We start from the raw sequence: 21257 nt of genomic DNA, 5'->3' as shown, positions 1-21257 counted from the left end.
TTTCATCAGCACTAAAGGGGCCGTCTCATGTGGAGTGTCTGCCTTCCAGTCCTAACAAGCTCTTGATTCTGTTTGTCACCTCCCAATCATCCCACATCAATCTGACAGCACTTTGACTCTTGGTGAATAATTCAGCAGCAAATTCTCTATGTCCAGAGCTCAGCATCACATTAGCAACTGGCTTCAGGGCACCATATCCTTGTACTTAGTTGACTCTCTAGAGTGACACGGATGGGAACTGTCGGAGGAGAGTGGGGGAGACAGAGAGAAAGCCTACTTATTCTCATGGCCAGAAGACTTTAGGTGGTCCTATTTGTTCTGCTAGAAATAAACAGATGGTTTCTGTGAAACCCAGTGAATGTTGGGATCCTGTATGAATGGGTGAAACTCCCTCAAGTATGATTCTTGAGATATGACTTATGCCTGCAGCAAGATTGGATGATATATATTCTGTCAACACCTGTCACAAAACTGTAAAATTGTAGAGGCAGTGACGAAAGAGTGTGTCCTGCCATTGTATTACAACTTCATACCTTGGGTCCCACCTAGAACATTACTTGATGAGCTTTTGTGTGCACAGTAGTTCTTACCATCTTTCCTGGATGAGACAGCTCAGATTTACAGCTGCTAAATGCATTAGACCTAAGGTATTTTGTTGATGTTAACATTTGCTGCCAACGTCTAATGGCACATCTTGTTTACAGCCCATAAATTTATGACATAAGGAGACCACTCAGAATTTTGATATATTATGAAAAAAAACACCCAGCAATGCCAAACACATGAATGGTTTTACATTTCAGACAGATACTTTTACACACCATTGATTGCATTTTAATATAACAGCCATTTCATTTTGTTCTGCTGATGGATTCTGATCAGCTCTCGGCACTTAGGAACAGGGAAGTGAATGTCACACATCTGGGAAAATAAAAGTTTTATTAAAGAAAGCATGAGCCAAACGGGTATTTTATTGCTGTCTTTCCTGTCACCTTAGATGATTATAGAAGTAGAAAGGCTGGTTCTTCACTCTCTTTCCTAACAGGCAATCCCCCAAAGTGGTAAATACTAGACCAGATCTTTTCTCACTAAGTATCTCCTTTTGCTTATCCCTGGACCAAAATATATTTCATGAATGAACAAACAAAACGTCATAAAGGAAACTCTGGGTTTTATAGTAGCTAGCTGCATTTAGTTTGTGACATTACAGGTCTTTTGCTAGGTGCATAGTATCTTGTACTGTTTGCATAAGTCTGAGCTATGGAATTAATGACTCTTGGTCTTCATGGATTAGAGGCAGGCTGCAACTAGAGTTGGGTTGGTTCGCAGGCACTCACTTGGCAAATATTCGGTGTTCTATCATCCCAATGACATTTCTGGGTGGATGGAGGTGGGGGACCCAATACTTTCTTGAAGGAGAAAATTATTACTTTTTCATTTTCACTTGTTGACCTGCAGGCCATTGAAAAGTTGGAGCCTTTTTTTTTTTAAATATTTATCTATTTGGCTGTGCCAGGTCTTAGTTGCGGCACATGGGATCTTTTAGTTATGGCATGTGAGATCTTTAGTTGCAGCATGCAAACTCTTAGTTGCGGCATGTGGGATCCAGTTCCTAGACCAGGGATTGAGCCCAGATCCCTTGCATTGGGAGCGTGGAGTCTTAGCCACTGGACCACCAGGGAAGTCCGAAAAGTTGGAGCCTTAATATTGTCTTGTCATCTCCCTTGTGATTTCAGGCATGGGTGAAAGCAGAATTCTTTCATTTTTCCTTCTTGTGTTGACCTGGTTGTGATACCACCTGTCCTTCCTGTATGGGCTTGGAAGCTCTTGAAGACTTATTCTTCTTTCCTTTAATATGATTAACTTTGTGGCTCCCCATTGCATACTGTCCACAGTACATGGCATGCAGGGCCCTTCTCAGGTTGGCTCAGCTGTTTTACCAGCCTTACCTCCTGCTATTTCCTCCCTAATACTCTAACTCAGCCACATTGGATGCTCTGCTGTCCGGTCAACACACCAGGTACTTTATAGTTTACCTGCCTTTGTTCACACAAGCCTGACCATTGACTGCTCTCTCCCCAGCACATACCTCTCCATTTTAGAAATAACTGTCAACTGTGAAAACCCTGACTGATTTTTCCCTCTAAACCCCAGGAAGAAATATGACCTCTTTCCTGTTCTCCCATGTCCTTCTTCACACAGTAGAGAGCATTTCCACACCGTAGTGTAGTTGGTTATATTTGTCATCTTCGATGGGTGGTGAATCCCTCACGTCTTACTCATTTTCTGTATTTGACTTGGAACTATTGTGTGGTGATAGCAAAGGGGGCAAAAGCTTTGAATCAAAAGATCTAGGATGGAATTTCAACTCTGCTACTTATTAGCTGTGTGACCTTGGTCAAGTTGATTTGCTTTTCTTTGTCTCTGTAATTGCATTTGTGAAATGGGGATAAGAGTACTGAGGCAAAATACCTAATATCAGGCCAGGGATATTGTAAGCCACAAATATACTTGTGGACTTGAAGCAAATGTGTCCTTTGATGAGGGGAATTTTCCTTCTGAAAATTACCAGTTCATAGCATGCTTTCCCCATCACTCTTAGGATTTCCATGTAGCCTCAGGAGCCTCAAGATCTGAGTTCTCCCAGGAAGTCTTGCTAACAACTGCAGTCCTCTGACCTCCTGTAGCATCAATTCACTGTCTGTGTGATAATAAAGATCCTGGAACATTATTGCCTGGACTTGTTAATATTTGCATAATACTTATATATCTTATCTTCTCATCTAGACTGTAATCGTCTTAAGAGTAGGATCTATATATCTTTTTATACTATAACCTCTCTTCTGTTCCATCAAGATGTTTTATATGATAGACCCTTGGTTGCTATCTTTATTAATTTAAGTGTTGCTTGTAATAGGCTTTATCTCTGCAGTTGATATGCTGGTGGTGTTAGGACTGTTATAGGAGCTGGTACATACAGAGCTGCCCTCACCCAACCCCCCACCATGCTGCTCCCCACATCCTTCTCTGTACTATTTGTGAATTTTCCCCATGTTTAGCTGGTAAGAGAACTGCTGCTGAATACCAATGAGGTCCCTGCTATACTTATATAGAAAAATGATGGAAATCCCTCAAGGGCACAACTCATAGAATAAAACATGATCACCTTAATGTGCACTGTTGTTTCTTTACAGGCTGTGTGTGTGTGTGTGTGTGTGTGTGTATGAAGCTTGCTTTGCTTGTGAGGATGATCAAACCATGCTAAATGAAACATCACAGGGAAGTATAAGAAGCACACTGTCCATCTAAATCTGGGCCCTGCCGTCCTGGTTTGTGCTGTTACAGAGCGAAATTGGTCTTTCACTCTTTGTCAGGCTGAGCTGCAGAAGCTGAGACAACAAGCATTGGAGACCAAACACTTCATTGAAAAGCAGGAAGCCGAAGAGAGAAAACTCCTGCGAATCATTGCCGAGGCTGATGGGGAGAGGCTGAGACAGAAGAAGGAGTTAGACCAGGTAAGAACATCTCCTCACCAGACCTGCAGACCTTATCAGCAGACACAACTGATTGATGCAACTCTTCACAAAGCCTCATTCTTTTCCAAGCTCTTCCCTTCAGTCTCTCAGAAGAACAGCCCCAGAGGCCCACCTTCTGTTGATTAATTATGAAATATTCATTCATTTATTCAGCTCCTATTTATGAGCACTTACTGTGTGTCAGCCACTCCTCTAGGCTCTGGGGAATACACTGACCAACAAGAAAATAAGGTCCCTGTCCTCAGGGAGCTTACATTCCAGCATAATATAATTGCCCGTGTGTAATTACAGTGAATAATTACATAATTTGGGGGTTAGAAACTTAAATGCTTTCAGAGATCTGGCAGGTTAAGAAAAAGAGACATTGGCTAATGCAAGACAGTAAGGAATAGTAGAACTTGGCAAGAGTTAGCTCACCCTAGAGGCATTCAAATTTAAACACTTAAAATGTGTTGGAGAAAACCAACCAAGCAAACAGGCATGGGCCAAGGATTATTGTATTATTATTATTATGGATTATTTGTTGTACCCTTTCCAACAAGGCTGCCAACTCTCATGGGAGGAGTCCAGTGTTGGTTGTCTAGCAGGCTATTTCCAGGGCCTCACCCACTGGGTGCCTAGCACATGTGGCCATTGGATGGGTGTTCATTGACAGACTGAATGCTGCTGCCATGATGAAACGTGGGACTTTTTGTCCCCTGGTGGCCGTGCCCTTCCCTACCTTTCTAGGTCATCAGCGAGAGAGATATCCTTGGGTCACAGCTAGTCCGGCGCAATGATGAGTTGGCTTTGCTCTACGAGAAGATCAAGATCCAGCAGTCCGTGCTGAATAAAGGCGAGAGCCAGTACAACCAGAGGTTGGAGGACATGAGAATCCTCAAACTTGAGATCAAGAAGCTTCGCTGGGAAAAGGGGATTCTTGCCAGGAGTGTGGCTAATGTTGACGAACTCAGGTAATAGAAGACCCCCTGGGAGCTGAGCACACAGCACTCTGTGGGGAGCTCCTGAAATGACCTTGTGTTCCTCCTGTTGGTCATTGAAGGTCTTTATCAAGTTGCATAAAGTAATTTTTTTAATGTTGAAATGATTAGCAGATAATGAGAACAACTTTTCCATAATCCAGAATCTATATCGTGCCCATTCTATGTCACAAAAAATGAACTGGTTTCCTTTCAGGGGAACATGAGCAAGTGCAAAAGGATTTTTTGAAAACTTTATTCTGGATTTAGAAAAAGAAATTTCAAGTCAAATCATAACCACAAACTAGTTACAACTCAGAAAAAAATTCCCCCAGTGAGCTTTTTAGAATTTCTTTAATAAGGCAGTATGCAAGAAATGGAGCATCAATATTTAAATTGAATCCTGGTAACGTCTGCACGTCTTTTTCTTGGAATAACATGCAGAATGAAAAGAGGGGAAAAATTTAATTTTACACTGTTTGAAAACTGTTTCCTTAGAAGGCGGCCAGATTTTGCATCTCACTCTTGCTTTATCATCTGCGGCTTTCATTTGAGCTTAGTGTGCCTTCTCTTTGCTTTAAATCTTACATTACACAAGATCTACTTTCCCTTTGGGAAAACATCACCATATTTCATATAGGCAATTGCAGGAAACCACATAATAGGTCTGGTGTTTTCACAGTAGCTATCTTATTCTCCACAGACTTGTAGATGAACAGTATCCTTGGCCACCTTGGGACAAGGACACAGTTTGGATCTACTTCTTAAATTAATTGAATTAGATAGTTTTGATATTTAAATGCAGTGAATATGGTCAGGAAGAGCAAGGGAAGTTGCCACCATCTTGGACAGATCAATACTCTATTTTTTCTTTTAAAGAGTTGCTCATATTTCAGACGATGAAAGTAGTACAGATACATTGTAGAAAACATGGGGCATGCAGAAAAATTATGAAGACGTGATTAGAAAATCTCTCATAAGTTTACTATCCAGAGATGCTACCATTGACATTTTGGAGACAAATGGGTTCATTCTAAGTAGCTATCGAATGATCTCCAGGACCATCACTAAACTTGCCAGCCATGTGTTATTTTTATTATATACGCAAAGGACCAAATTCTACCCATTCTCAGTCAACATTGCTGGTTTGTTGATAATAGATTTTACCTTTCTTTATAATAGGAAGACAATAAAAATATTGGAGGCAAGCAGGCATGAATTCCAATCTCAGACTTGTCACCTACAAGCTGTGTGACCTTGGGCAAATCACTTATCTGAGCTTAAGGCTTGCAGTTAAAATTAAACACGAAAAGGACCGTAATATGCCGAGCACAGAGTCTGGTACAAAAGAAGTCATCAATAATAGTAGCTAATAGTCTTGCCCTTTGCTGCTGATGACACTCTAGAAAATCGTAGTGTCAAAAATATGGTTTTAATTCTAAGCAGCTTGAGCTCCCTGTTGAGTGAACATTATGCAGTTACTTCTAATGGTTTGTCTTGCTAATGAGGGGAAGTTGTGTTATTGGTTTAAATGAAGCAATTAAGTAAAAGAGATGGCTTAGTATTAGTAATCTGCTCACACTCAGCAGATGAGGACAGATAATTATATCCTCTTGCCCGTGTCAACGCGAGTGCTTGCCTCTTCTCCACCTCCCAGCAGAGCTTCTCTTTCAATAGGGTGGCAGCCAGCTCACTGGATACTGTGGATGGCTGTAGCACGTTACCTATTAACTGGGGATTCCTACAGATTTTAGAAGTATGTTTGAGCCAGAGCTAGTTCTTCGGGACTTTTTCAGCCATCTGTGTAGTTGTGGAACATGAGAGAAAAGATCACTTCTAATTTGGTGTTTTTCAATGCTGGCTGCACATTAGAATTACCAGCAGGACTTAAAAAATCTATGAAACCCGAGCTGCATGCTAGACCCATTAAAGCAGAATCCCTTTGGGGGTTGGGTCCAGGCAAAGATATGTTGTTCCCCAGGTTCCCCAAGTTCCCCAGGTGATTCCAGTATGCCATCAGGGTGGTGATGCACTGCCCTAATTGATGTCAGGTTCTCACCTGAGCCTCAATCTCTTGCATTCAGATGCCATACCTCATGGTGGAATGTGGCTTGTTTTCTTCTGCTACTGTAGGAGACATTTAGACACACTGAACAATATATTGAAATCCTCATAATTTACCTCCTCCCTCTTCTTTCCATATACTTCTAAAATTCCTTGGGTATCCAGAATCATAATTCTGAAGCTCTGGTACTGTTTTTTTGTAAAGCTAAAGCTGAAGTCTGCACTCTGCAGGAATTGACATCATCTGTGTCTTGCGCTGATTAAGAGGCTAGTCTCAGTGGTCCTGAAGTCTCTCTGATCCCAGCTTTTTGTATAAGATGTAGTGGGCACATAAAGGATATTCAAATGGGTGCAGAACTTCTTTGCAAAAGAAACTTTGTCTTATTCAGGCAGGAGCTTTTTCACACGCAAAGGGAATTCCTGAAGGAGAGGACAAGATGCCGAGCCCTGGAGGAGGAACTGGAGAACCCCATGAATGTGCACAGATGGAGAAAGCTCGAGGTAACATTCGGGGGAGCCTTCCTCCCACCCCCAAACCTCCTTCTAACCTGCTTGTCTTCTTACCTAAAGCACAATAAGAAGCATGTTTTTATTTAATGCTATGCCATTGTCACCTAAAATCCAAGGCTAGATCAAATGTAAATTGGATTGTTCCAGATTTGGGTTTTGCTTTTAAAAGTCTTGGACAAAATCCTTTCTGCCTAAAGAAGACCCAGTGAAAGCTGTGAACTGGCCTCACCAGTTGACATTGATTGTTATTATTTTTTGTTGTTGTTTAAGCAGTTTTTGGTCAACCAGCAATTTTGCGGCTACCTGTTTGTCTTGGATGGCTAATTGCCTTCAGCTGCGCTGGCTACCAGCGTCTTCGCCATCTTTCAATTGGCCCTTGCACCCTTTTATTTCCCAAAGAAAATAGGGCTTTTGTGAACTTGCCCTCTTTTCAAAGAACTAGCATTGTGTTAGTCAAACTCCTTCTTTTAGGATCTGGGAACACAGCCAAAGCCCCATTGGTAGGTGACGGATAATAAACCTCATATTTTATTTTATGACCTCCTGATAGACATTTCCACCAGCAGATAACAGTAACAGACAAGCTCTGCTTATTCAAGAAAAAAATGCCCATCTCCTTTAGTTGTACCCAGCAATGTGGGTGCCAGAAGGGGCTTTGACTAAGTGAACAATTAGGGTGTTGGGAGAATAGAAGTATGGGATATAAGAAAGAGCAGGGCAAGGGGGAAAACAGCCAAGTAGGTTTTCGTTTTCTATTTTCACTTTTTCCTTTAAATGAAGAAAGCATTAAGGATAACGCATTATAAATTGTTATGTAAACGTGAGGCCTGAGTTTTAACGACATCCAGTCTTGCCAAGTGAATGTGTGCCAAACCTACTTCCAAAATATGGATATCGGTTGGCACTGCTTAGTATTTCTTAAGCAAAGTCATAGTCAATGGAATATCTCCCCCCACCTCTTTTGGACCCTCATTTATTCCTCTTCAAATGCCAAGAGTGGAGTAGCTTACTAAATAACAATAACATGGATGCGTTTGGGGAAGTGGAGCTGAAAATTTAATTAAATTAAATTAATTTATTTATTTTTGCGGTAGCTTTGGTTGTTGAACAACTTTTTTTTTTTAATTGGAGTCCAGTTGATTAACAACGTTGTGTTAGTTTCAGGTGTACAGCAAAGTGATTCAGTTGTACATATACATGTATCTATACTTTTTCTAAGGAGCTGAATATTTTTAATTCAGTTACTGTCACATTAGTTTATTCCATGTGTTTTCAAGCAGATCTTTAAAGTTTCCAATTCCATGTCAATGTCTATTAAAAAAATTAGAAAATAGAGACTCTGGGAGGTAGTTGAAAATATTTAGCTGCTAGATTAATTCAGAATGTCAGTACAGTTGAAAGTAAAGCTTTGGTTCAACGTCTAGAGGACAAATTATCAATATGTAGCTGTAGATCTTGTTTGCATTGTACACAGATAGCTACTGAAGGCGCATCAGAGCCTTACGGATTGATAATGCCGTTTGAGAGCTAAATGCCATGGTCCTGTTCTGCTGCCAATTATTAGCAGATGTCCACATCCTAGAAACTTTCCCCATCATAGGCTGTAATGAATCTTCTTGTTGACAATTATGAAAGGAGAATCCTGAAACCGAATGAATTAGGGAACCCTGTCTCATTCCTATGGAAACAGAAATGATGGTAGGGAAAACCTCAGAGCATAGTAATTAAGAAGCCCAGGCTTTGGAGCCAGGCATATCTGGGCTTGAATCCAGCTCTGACCTTTATCGGTGTGTGTAAATGACCTCCTCTGAGCCTCAGTTGCCTTACCTGTAAAAGGGGAAGATAATACTGTCTAGTAGGGCTGTCATGTGACTAAAATTTGATAATGTATGAAAAACACTTAGCATAGTGTCCAGATGGCGGCAGAGAACCAGGTATCTGGCCCAGGAGCTACCGTTATTGCCGCTGTTGTTATTATTTCCCCTGGTGGAATAAACATACTCACTTTCCATTTATTGGCTAACTAGAGCCAAACATCAGTCTGTTTTGATGAGTGTCTCATCTGTTGTACTTTTTTTTTTTTTTTTTTTTTGCGGTACGCGGGCCTCTCACCGCTGTGGCCTCTCCCGTTGCGGAGCACAGGCTCCGGACGCGCAGGCTCAGCGGCCATGGCTCACGGGCCCAGCCCCTCCGTGGCACGTGGGATCCTCCTGGACCGAGGCACGAACCCATGTCCCCTGCATCGGCAGGCGGACTCTCAACCACTGCGCCACCAGGGAAGCCCCTGTTGTACTTTTTATTTTTATTTTTTTGGTTCTAATTCTTTCTGTATTGGGTCTACATCTTTGCAATAGATTTTAACAGAACAATAATTATTTTACATAGGGACCTCAGTGCTTTGAAACTGATAATTTCAGCTACTTTATTTTGCTCCCCTTGAGTAGGCCAGTGACCCCAGTACCTTTGAGCTGATACAGAAAATTCATACCCTGCAGAAGCGTCTCATCAGCAAGACAGAAGAGGTGGTTGAAAAAGAGCTGCTCCTTCAGGTAGCATTTCCATTGTCTGTACTCATTGAACAAGTATATTTTCTTAGCACCATCATCTCCAGGACAATGTTTTCAGAATTAGTTATTTGGCAGTGTTGCATGCCCCAATTTTAACTGTAGATGGCAACAGGGAGTCACACACAGAGAACAAACAACCTGATTGTTTGTTGGTCTTTTATGCTGCCATCACTGATATTTCAAGAATTCTAGAAAATTAAGTTCAAGGCTACATTTACTGCGTTGGGTAATGTGAGCTCCCCGCTGCTCGTCAGTTTTATTCGTTAGATTCTTTTAAATACTTTTCTTCATATCTTCATATAATGTGAAATGCCATGATTTTGACTTTGAAAACTAGCTTTCACATAGAGCGCAAATGTCCTCTTGAAGGTTTGTGAGAGTGAAATGGAAGGAAAGGTATCTTTTTGAGGATTTTATGCAGTAAGTTATTCTGGAGCAATTAACAATGGTAGCAGCCTTGTGGGCCTGTATCTTTGCAAGTGCCAGTTGTCACCACCATCATTTCCTTCATCACCATTAGCATCATCGTGCCAGATACTGTGCTGGTGTCTTTATCTCCTCATCTCAATTCCTCTTCACAGTTCTGGGGTTGGGGGTTGTCATCCCCAATCAGCGGATGAGGAAGATGAACCTCAGGAGTTTGGTGTGGATAAAGAATATAAACTCTGGTGTTAGGTGGCCTGGGTTGGAATCGTGCCTCTGCCAATCTGTAGCTGTGTGAGGTTAACTTCTCTGCACCTGAGGTTCTTGATCTGTATTATGGGACAATATAGAACCTATGAAAAGGGATGTTGTTGGGACATTAAGAGTGTGCAAGACTAATGGCTCAGGATCTCCATCTTTGACATCATACATTGTCCTATTTCGTGCACTCACATAGATGCTCCTGGGCTGCCTGGGTCCTAACTCCCCAGATGTGGGGAGAGAGCTCCTATACTTTGCTCCTGGCCCATATCCCTGATTTCTGAGGGCACTCTAGTGTGGGGAAAGCCTGTGATTCTCCTGGGTAATAAAATTAACCAGCACTAGGTAGAGAATTCTAGAATATAAGGCTACTTGTCCCCAGTAGTGTAACCATTTAACTTCAGTAGCTCCCTACGAAACTGCGTAATTCAGTGAAAGGAAGAGCATGGCTTCACTCTACAGGCAGCACAGAAACTAGCACGTAATTGTGCCAAAAGAATTCATGTATCCCCCTTCATTTTAGCTGCCCTCAGTCATAGTCTCAGGTTTCATCACTCTCGTTCAATCCCCACACGGGGAAAGCATGACACCTCAATGTCCTCGGTCACCGTTTATCATGTACCAACAACAGTAGCTCCCTCTTTTGCCTGGGCCCTCCGTGTGGCTGGCCTCATGGAAGGTCTGTGTCTCTGTTCATTGTTTTCTCTACAGTCAGTGAAATCTGAACATGGGATGTGTGTTGGATGACATTAAGAAATTAGTGTTGATTATATAAGGTGTAGTAGGAGTGTTATGGTTATGTTTTGTAAAAAAAAAAAAAAAGCCTTTTTATAAGAGAGATGTATTGAAGTATTTACAAATGAAATGATACATAGTCTGGGGTTTATTTTAGAATTTTCCAGCAAAGAAATGAAGAAAGGGGGAAGGGATCGGAGACACATGGTTATGGAGATGGAGGATCGATGAAATAAAATTGGCAAAATGTTAAAAATAAAAGGCATGTTGAAAGGAGGATTGAAAGAGCTTAGCATTATGCTTGGCAAATAAATGACCAATTATTCTTATTATTTCTAATTCCAAAGCCCATAATATTAACCATACATTGGGTTCATTCTGTTCTTTTTCTACCTGGTTAAGGTTGGTGCTCAGCTCATTAATGTTCAGCCTACTTTGCTAATATAACTAAGCATTTACAGGTACAAAATGTCCTTGAAAAACTTTCATTTCTTCCTGCAGGTTTTGAAACGTGGTATCTTCATTTTCATCTAGTCCTAAATATTTTCTATTTTCAAAATTATTTCTATTTTGAGAGTAAGTCTTAAAAAATATCCACTGTTTCTCCTATGATAATTAAAAGTACAAATTTAAATTTCTAAAATATAGTTATTTAAGTTATCTTTTAGTTATTGATTTCTCACTTTTTGCATTGTGATCTGTATTATACTGATTCTTTGGAATTCATTGAGACTTGTTTTGTGACCAGCTAAATAGTCAGTTTTATTTATTTATTTTTTAACCAGCTTTTAGTTTTATTGATGTTTGCTATTGTTTTCTTTGTTTCTATTTCATTTATTTCTGCTCTGATATTTATGATTTCTTTCCTTCTGCTAACTTTGGATTCTGTTTTTTGTTCTTTCTCTAGTTCCTTTAGGTTTAAGGTTAGATTGTTGGAGATTTTTCTTGTTTCCTGAGGTAGGCTTGTATAGCTCTAAACTCCCCTCTTAGAACTGCTTTTGCTGCATCCCATAGGTTTTGGATTGTGGCGTTTTCATTGTCATTTGTCTCTAGGTATTTTTTGATTTCCTCTTTGATTTCTTCAGTGATCTCTTGGTTATTTAGTAATATATTGTTTAGCTTCCATGTGTTAGTGTTTTTTACGTTTTTTTCCCTGTAATTGATTTCTAATCTCATAACACTGTGGTCAGAAAAGATGCTTGATATGATTTCAGTTTTCTTAAATTTACTGAGGCTTGATTTGTGACCCAAGATGTGACTTATCCTGGAGAATGTTCCGTGCGCACTTGAGAAGAAAGTGTAATCTGCTGTTTTTGGATGGAATGTCCTATAAATATCAATAAACTCTATTTGGTCTATTGTGTCATTTAAAGCTTGTGTTTCTTTATTAATTTTCTGTTTGGAAGATCTGTCCATTGGTGTAAGAGAGGTGTTAAGGTCCCCCAGTATTATTGTGTTACTGTGGATTTCCTCTTTTATAGCTGTTAGCAGTTGCCTTATGTATTGAGGTGCTCCTATGTTGGATGCATATATATTTATAATTGTTATATCTTCTTCTTGGATTGATCCCTTGATCATTATGTAGTGTCCTTCCTTGTCTCTTGTAACATTCTTTATTTTAAAGTCTATTTTATCTGATAAGAGTATTGCTACTCCAGGTATCTTTTGACTTACATTTGCATGGACTATCTTTTTCCATCCCCTCACTTTCAGTCTGAATGTGTCCCTAGGTCTGACGTGGGTCTCTTGTAGACAGCACACATGTGGGTCTTGTTTTTGTATCCATTCAGCAAGCCTGTGTCTTTTGGTTGGAGCATTTAATTCATTCACATTTAAGGTAATTATCTATATGTATATTCCTATGACCATTTTCTTAATTGTTTTGGGTTTGTTTTTGTAGGTCCTTGTCTTCTCTTGTGTTTCCCACTTAGAGAAGCTCCTTTAGCATTTGTTGTAGAGCTGGTTTGGTGGTGCTGAATTCTCTTAGCTTTTGCTTGTCTGTAAAGCTTTTGATTTCTCCATCGAGTCTGAATGAGATCCTTGCCGGGTAGAGTAATCTTGGTTGTAGGTTCTTCCCTTTCATCACTTTAAGTATATCATGCCACTCCCTTCTGGCTTGTAGAGTTTTGCTGAGAAATCAGCTGTTAACCTTATGGGAGTTCCCTTGTATGTTATTTTTCGTTTTTCCCTTGCTGCTTTCCATAATTTTTCTTTGTCTTTGATTTTTGCCAATTTGATTACTGTGTGTCTCTGTGTGTTTCTCCTTGGGTTTATCCTGTATGGGACTCTCTGAGCTTCCTGGACTTGGGTGGCTATTTCCTTTCCTATGTTAGGGAAGTTTTTGACTATAATCTCTTCAAATATTTTCTCCGGTCCTTTCTCTCTCTCTTCTCCTTCTGGGACCTGTATCATGTGAATGTTGTTGTGTTTAATGTTGTCCCAGAGGTCTCTTAGGCTGTCTTCATTTCTTTTCATTCTTTTTTCTTTATTCTGTTCCGCAGCAGTGAATTCCACCATTCTGTCTTCTGGGTCACTTATCCTTTCTTCTGCCTTACTTATTCTGCTACTGATTCCTTCTAGTGTATTTTTCATTTCAGTTATTGTGTTGTTCATCTCTGTTTGTTTGTTCTTTAATTCTTCTAGATCTTTGTTAAACCTTTCTTGCATCTTCTCGATCTTTGCCTCCATTCATTTTTCGAGGTCCTGGATCATCTTCACTATCATTATTCTGAATTCTTTTTCTGGAAGGTTGCCTATCTCCACTTCATTTAGTTGTTTTTCTGGGGTTTTATCTTGTTCCTTCATCTGGCACATAGCCCTCTGCCTTTTCATCTTGTCTGTCTTTCTGTGAATGCGGTTTTTGTTCCACAGGCTGCAGAATTGTAGTTCTTCTTGCTTCTGCTGATAGTCAGTTTTTATAACCAATGCCTAGGTGCTTGAAAAAGATATGTATTCTCCAAATGTTAAAGATTCGGGAGTCTATATGATGTTCGTCAGACCAACCTTGTTAATTGCATTGTCTAAATCTATACCTTTCCTAATTTTTTTGTCTACCTAATTACAGAAAAAAAGTTTGGAGATTTGTCTATTTTTCCTTGTAGTTTTTGGCCTTAAGTACATTTTAGATTATGTTCACAAGGTGAGGAAAAGGTTATAGTTAATACTTCTTCCTGTTGAATTGTTCCTTTAATATTATGCAAGAACCCTCCTTAATCCTTAATGCTTTTACTTGTAAAATTGTGTGATATTAATATAGCTTTACCAGTTTTTTTTGCATCATTTTTCTGTACTTTTAAACTTTTGGTGTCCTTATATTTCCGTGAGTCTCTTGTAATAAAAAAACAAACCTAATCTGATATCTTTGTTTTTTGACTTGTGTGTTTAGTCTATTTATATTTATTGATAATTTTAGGGTTATTTCTACTTCTTATTTTCTATTATTTACCCTGATTTTTTTTTTTTAATGCTCAAAAATAGTGTGTTCCTGCTTTCTGTTGGACTGAGTTTTCTTTATTCCCTCTTTTTCCCTCCACCACTCACTTCTCTCTCCTCATTGCTCCCTATTCTCCTTTTCCTGGTGTATTTATTTATTTTTGCTGAATAGTACCACCGCTCAGTGTAATTCTGTCTCTCTCTGATTTCCTTAAAAGTTTAACATGCATAGTTGACATCAAGTCTAAACAAATGTAAAGTTGATCAATATCCTTATCCTTCTTACAAACAGTGCAGGGACTTGGAATGTTTTAACTCCAATTACCTCCTACAGTCTTCCCAGTATTAGTCATCATCATCAGTATTTTATAGAGTCTATGAATTATTTATTCAGATTCACCAGAATATTTACCAGTTCTTTTGTTTTCTGTTTCTTCACCTCTCCAGTTTCTTACCTCTAGGTTCCATTTCCTTCTTCTTGAAGTGCATCCTTTCATAGTTCTTAAAATGACAAATTTTTCAATGACTAACACTGTCTTTTGCTTGTCTGAAAATGTATTTATTTTGGCCTTACTTGTAAATGGTTAAGTTGGAACCGTTTTCTACTTGTACTTTGAAGATGTTAGTCCTCTGTGTTAGCTTTTAATGATGTTATTGAGGAGTCTGCTGTCAGTCTAATTATTATTGCTCCTTTTTAAGTATCCTGCCCTTTCTTTGTTTGATTGTTAGAGTTTCTCTTTGTCCTTCATGTTCTGGAATTTCAGCACAATAATTACTATGCTTAGGACTCATTGTGTTTCCTGAATCTGAGGATTCCTGTTGTTAAAAAATAAAATTCAACTGAGTAAATTTTAAAGATATTATTGGATTTTTCCAACAATTCATGAATTGGGCAACATTCCATCTAGCAATTAGAAAGGAACTCTAAAGAGCTGTACAAAATGGAAAACTTTTATAGGCAGAAGGGGGCAGGACCAGGAAGTTACTAGCAAAGAGTGAGTTGTCTCAGGCAAGGTCACCTTCCTTTGGGGTACAGCAGGGGTCTGTCAGGCAGATTTCCTCACTGACCAGGAATGACCAGTGCTGACTGGGTAATTTCAGACTGACCAGTTGAGATTACATTTCTCGGAAAGGCTGAAATTGCAATTGGGTTAGGCATTAAGTCTCAGTTTGTTGATGTGGGCTTAACACAAGTGACTGCGTTTTGGGCCTTTTGTCTCTTTTTTTAACACTGTGTCTTTGAATAATCTCTCCTTTATCTTTCTATTTTCACTCCTTCTGGAACTCTTATTAGATGTATGTTGGACTTCTTCCCATTCTTTTTTTCTTGTCTACTGACCTCTTTGATATTTTTCTTCTCTTTATTTATTGTGTTACATTTTCTCAGCTTTATCTTCTTGTTCACTAAGTCTCTCTTGAGGTGTGCTTATCTGCTAATAGCCAATCCATCGAGATTTTATTTTCAATAATTTAATTTTTATTTTCTAGAGATTCTTTTTCACATATGACTGGTCTTTGTTGATAGTATCTTGATCTTTTATGTTTTTATTCCTTTCTTTATGTCTTCAATTAATGGAAACATTTATTTTAGAGTCTTTATCTGATTGTTCTATTATTTGAAGGTCTTGGAGGTCTTTCCTATTGTTTACTGTGACTGCTGACTTTCATTCATGGTGGACTTTTTCCATTTGTGTTGGATTTTGGATTATGAACTCATTTTCAGAAAGGCTTTATTTATGGAACTTGGAAATGGTCCAGGTTAAGGGTATGTCCTTTCATTTGTTTCTGTTGGATGCTGTAAGACATATCACTTGCTTAGGATAATTTTTTATGTTAAATTCTCATTTTGGGGCTTTCTAGACTACCTGGTTGATGTATATTAGAACTCTAAACTCTTATGATAGAAGACCCATGGATACAAATTCTCAGGGTAGGCATTTTTTTCCCCATGCAGTACCCAGGAGAGATAGTTGGATTTCCTTGTGGTCTTCCTGTCCCAGTGGGTGAATTTCTCTTTGTTGTCTCTTTACACTGAGGCTGTAACTCTTTTAAGTTCCTAACTCTATGTGGAGGCGTCTCAGTACTATCTACCCACTTCACGCAGGCTCAGTACCTCATCTTTTATCCTCTTATGGCCGTTAAACTCCAAGCTCCTTGTTCAGCGAGTCCAGCCATTTGTCCCAGTCAGCCCCCAAGGGAGAGCTGCAGTTCCTATTTACTGCTCTAATACGCAGTTCACCCTTTGATTTTGATATTTGAGGATCAAACTACTTGCAAACTCCATTTTGTTATTAAAAGAATGTGTTGTTTTGTTGAGCAAGTCTAATGCTTTGTGGACTTTAGTTTTCAGGTTATTTAGTATGCCATAATGCCATAAACAGAAATTTCTTGTTTATTCTAATCCCTAGTTTTCTCATCCATAAACTGGGACAATAAGTACCCACCCACAGAATTGAGTGGAGGTGCACATACAGGTTGACCAGAGTGTTTAGTTATCATTAACATTATGGTGATGATTGTTAATATTATTAACCAAAAAGCATTTTTTTCCAGGTCTCCAAAGTTTAATATCCTGCTTCACTCCCCTTTGTCCAGTTTCTCATTTCACCTCTCTTTTGGGTGGTTGGGCTGCCCTGGGTCTGCTGTGAGTTTTCTTCCAGAGCTTGCGCATCTGCTGACAAGCAAGCCTTGGTATCTTGGTGAAACACCGGGTGCTCCACGGGGTTTGACAGTTTCTCAATTTCATCTGTTTTATTAAATTATTAGAGAAGTTCTTTAAACTCACAACAGAACATTTTGCAATTAGGAAGATTTTTGGTGGAATTCTTAGTATCAGAACATTTTTTAAATGATTGTTTAATCTGTTACATGGTGCTGAAGAGCCCCTATTATTTCCCAGCAGCAGATGTAATGGAAGTTTATTTGCCCCCAGTAGACTGAGTTCTTTGAGGAAAGGCATTTGTTAATTAATCCTTCTAACCCCAATGCCTGATACAGGACCAGGCATTAATAAGTGCTCAGTAAAGATGGACAGGCTCTTTGCCTGGGCAACTCCTGTTCACCCTTTAGACCTGAGACTAAATGCTCGCTCCTCAGGGGTCCCTCTTAGGTCTCTAGGTTAGGTTTCTTGGTACACGTTCCCATACCTTGACTTTGCTTTCCTACCACTGTCACACTTGTAATTAATGAAATACTTGCAATTGTGTGCTTAGTGACTTTCCTGCTAGACCATAAGCTTCACAAAGGCAGTTCCCATGTCTATCACAATGATTATTTCATCCCTCGCAAATATTTATTTAGTGACTGATTAAATGTTGCAAGAACGGTGGTCCTTCAATAAGTGACGTGTCCCACAGTCATTTGAGTTCTGTCTTTGAGCTCTGAGACGTTATGGGAATTATTGTTCCTGTTGCCTCTGCATTTCTGTTATTAACTTCTAACTTTGCAGGAGCCTGGAATTTACTGTGGTTTACAATGTTGTGTTAGTTTCTGCTATATAACAAAGTGAATGAGCTATATGTATACATATATCCCCATGTCCCCTCCCTCTTGTGTCTCCCTCCCACCCTCCCTATCCCACACGGAGCTGATCTCCCTGTGCTATGCGGCTGCTTCCCACTAGTTACCTATTTTACATTTGGTAGTGTATATGTGTCAATGCCACTCTCTCACTTTGTCCCAGCTTTCCCTCCCCCCCGCCCCATGTCCTCAAGTCCATTCTCTATGTCTGTGTCTTTATTCCTGTCCTGCCCCTAGGTTCTTCAGAACCTTTTTTTTTTTTAGATTCCATATATATGTGTTAGCATATGGTATTTGTTTTTCTCTTTCTGACTGACTTCACTCTGTATGACAGACTGTAGGTCCATCCGCCTCACTACAAATAACTCAATTTCATTTCTTTTTATGGCTGAGTAGTATGGAAAGCTGCTGCTTCTTGGCATCTGGGTCCTGCCCTTTCAAGGTGAACTTTCTCTCTAATTTAATTTTATGACTGGATGCAAGTTGGTTTACTTAACTGTAAAATGGCTTGAATGATAAGAGGGTTTGGGTGGATCTGTGCAAATTATTAGCTGTGCAGGGAGAGCAAACCTCATAGAGCACATTTTTAGATAATCCTTTGGTAAGATCTTCATTTTTCTTGATCTTCTGGTTGTCTTACATTTATTGAATGTTTACAAAGGGTTAGACCTTGTTCTAAATGCTTTGTGTATGTATTATGTCATTTAATCATTGTCGCACCCCAATGAGATAAGAGCTATTATCTTTCCCTTCACAGGCAGGAAACATGAGGCACAGAAAAGTTTAGAGACTTGTCCCCAAGGCTACACGTCTGGCATTTGGTGGAGTTTTGAGTCTAACTGTGGCAGTCTGGCTCCATGGAAAACTAGGTCACTGATTTGATTCATCTGCAGACCACATTGGTCATTAATGGGGAAAGGTCTCATTTCTCACTGCATCTAGAGCCTTATCACTCTAAGCGTGGTCCTAGGACCAGTGGCATTGGCATCACCTGACAGCTTTTTAGAAATGCAGAATCTCAGGACCTCCCCAGGCCTTAATAAATCATAACCAGCATTATAACAAAATCCCTAGGCATTCAGGATACTGGTTCAGACAGAGAAGCACTGAGGCCCCTTTCTTAGCTCCAAAGCAAGAGCCATGGTTCAGGAAGGAACCCCACGATTCTTGGTTACTACATGCATGGCCTTGCCTAGTAATCTAATCTTCTTATACTTTGGCCTCCTTCTCTGAAACTTGGAGCTCATCGTCTTGTCAGCATCCTTTTGTTGTTGTGAAGATGAAGGGAAAGAACTGCATAGAGCACTTAGCAGATGCCAGGGGGCTTGAGAATTGGCCAGTGCTCAAAAAATATTGTTATAGCTCCTCCTCCATATTTGTGGGTTCCATATCCATGGATTCAACCGACTGCAGATCAAAAATATTTTTAAAAATTCCAGAAAGTTCCAAAAAGCGAAAGTTGAATTTGCCACATGCTGGCAACTATTTACGTAGCATTCACATTGTATTAGGTGTTATAAGTAATCTAGAGACTAAAGTATATGGAAGGATGTGTGTAGGTTAGGTGCAAATACTGTGGCATTTTATATAAGGGAATTGAGCATCCGTGGATTTTGGTATCTGTGTGGGGTCCTGGAACCAACCTCCCATGGATACCAAGGGATGACTGTATTTCTGGGTTGCAGCATACTAACCTGACACTTCGGTCCTCAGCTTTTGAATTCCAAGGACTGAGATCTGGGAGGAAACTGACAAATGAGTGCACCCAGGGTTTGAGGCATGTTTTAGGACCCCATAAACTCTTGAAGGCTACTGATGTTAGTATGAAAAGTCTGGAATGTTTCTTTGTTAATAGAGGCATGAGGATCCTTGATCCTGTTTGATAGTAGCCTGGATGCATTTGGCAGAAGCTGCGGAGCGTTTTGAAGAGTGGAGGAAAATGACAGTGACAGCTCACACTTACTGCCTGCTGCGAGCACGCGCAGCAACTCTGTGCGAAAACATTTTGCTTTCATTGTATCCATAGGAAACCCAGTTGAGGTTGAGGCTGTTATTGTTTCCATTTTTACAGAGGAGGAAACTGAGGCTAGGAAACAAAACTTGCCCAAGATTTTATGGCTAAGAAATTTCAGAGCTACAATTATAAACCAGGGTTTAGTAAGCTATGGCCTGCAGTGGGCCATACCTGGCTCACCGCCTGTTTTTTTTTTTTTTTTTTTTTTTTTTTGGTACGCGGGCCTCTCACTGCTGTGGCCACTCCCGTTGTGGAGCACAGGCTCTGGACACGCAGGCTCAGCAGCCATGGCTCACGGGCCCAGCCGCTCCGCGGCATGTGGGATCTTCCTGGACCGGGGCACGAACCTGTGTCCCCTGCATCGGCAGGCGGACTCTCAACCACTGCGCCACCAGGGAAGCCCTCACCGCCTGTTTTTATATGGCCCACAGTAAGGATAGTATTTACATATTTAAGGGATTAGAAAAAAATCAAAAGAATAATATCTTGTGACATGTAAAAATGATATGAAATTCAAATTTCAGTGTCCACAAATCAAGCTTTCTTGGTGCACAGCCACGCCTATCCACTCATCTATTGTACACGACTCCTTTTATGTTGCAACAGCAGAGTTGAGTAGTTGTGACAGAGACTGTGTGGCCCACAAAGTCCATAGGACTTACTGTCTGGCCTTTTATAGGAAGGGTTTCCTGCCTCCTCTTTGAAACCTTTGTCACTGAAATCCAGAACAGAGCCTCTCACCACTGTTCTATGGTGCCTCCTCATAAAGCCACTAAGCATCCCATTTACATGACCACTTTCTCTCCCAAATTCCAAAGTAATTATAAAATTATTAATGCACTGCCTTAAGATATGGAAGGTGAATTCTAACATCATGTCCCAGTTGCTGGTGGTGTGATGGACACCAACCACAATTCTTGCCCATTGTGTTCGAGGATAGCTAAGTGACCATGCTCCCCAAACAGAGCTGAAGTGGTTGAAGATGTTCCCTCCCTAGAGAGACAGAGGGACTGAAAGGCACAGTGTAAGCTGAAGCTGTTGACTAGAAGCCCGTCTGCAGGCTTTTGTTCTGGTCTAAAATCAAAGTGAAGAAGAATGAGGTGAGAGGGGGATTACCTCCTGGAGAGCCTTGCTGTCCTCACCAGAGAATATATAATGTGTTGGGACTGGTGGCGGTGGCTTCTTCCCCAGCATGTTCCTGGTGGGCTGCTGCTACCCTGCCACCTCTTCCAGGAAT

The 21257-nt window shown here is 40.2% G+C and overlaps 1 protein-coding gene across 1 annotated transcript in view; it reads left to right on the top strand.

The window, feature by feature from the left end:
• Positions 1-21257, top strand: part of CFAP58 (cilia and flagella associated protein 58) — a 106260-nt gene that overhangs the window by 33853 nt on the left and 51150 nt on the right. The window contains exons 12-15 of the mRNA XM_065893888.1: positions 3375-3515; positions 4266-4489; positions 6949-7060; positions 9514-9618. Coding sequence (XP_065749960.1) covers positions 3375-3515; positions 4266-4489; positions 6949-7060; positions 9514-9618 — 582 coding nt within the window. The remainder of the gene's footprint in view (positions 1-3374; positions 3516-4265; positions 4490-6948; positions 7061-9513; positions 9619-21257) is intronic.

Source organism: Phocoena phocoena, chromosome 16 (genome assembly GCF_963924675.1).
Source record: "Phocoena phocoena chromosome 16, mPhoPho1.1, whole genome shotgun sequence".
Classification (NCBI taxonomy): Eukaryota; Metazoa; Chordata; class Mammalia; order Artiodactyla; family Phocoenidae; genus Phocoena; species Phocoena phocoena.
Note: the sequence above shows the minus strand (reverse complement) of the source record. Positions and strands in the feature narration are given on the sequence as shown.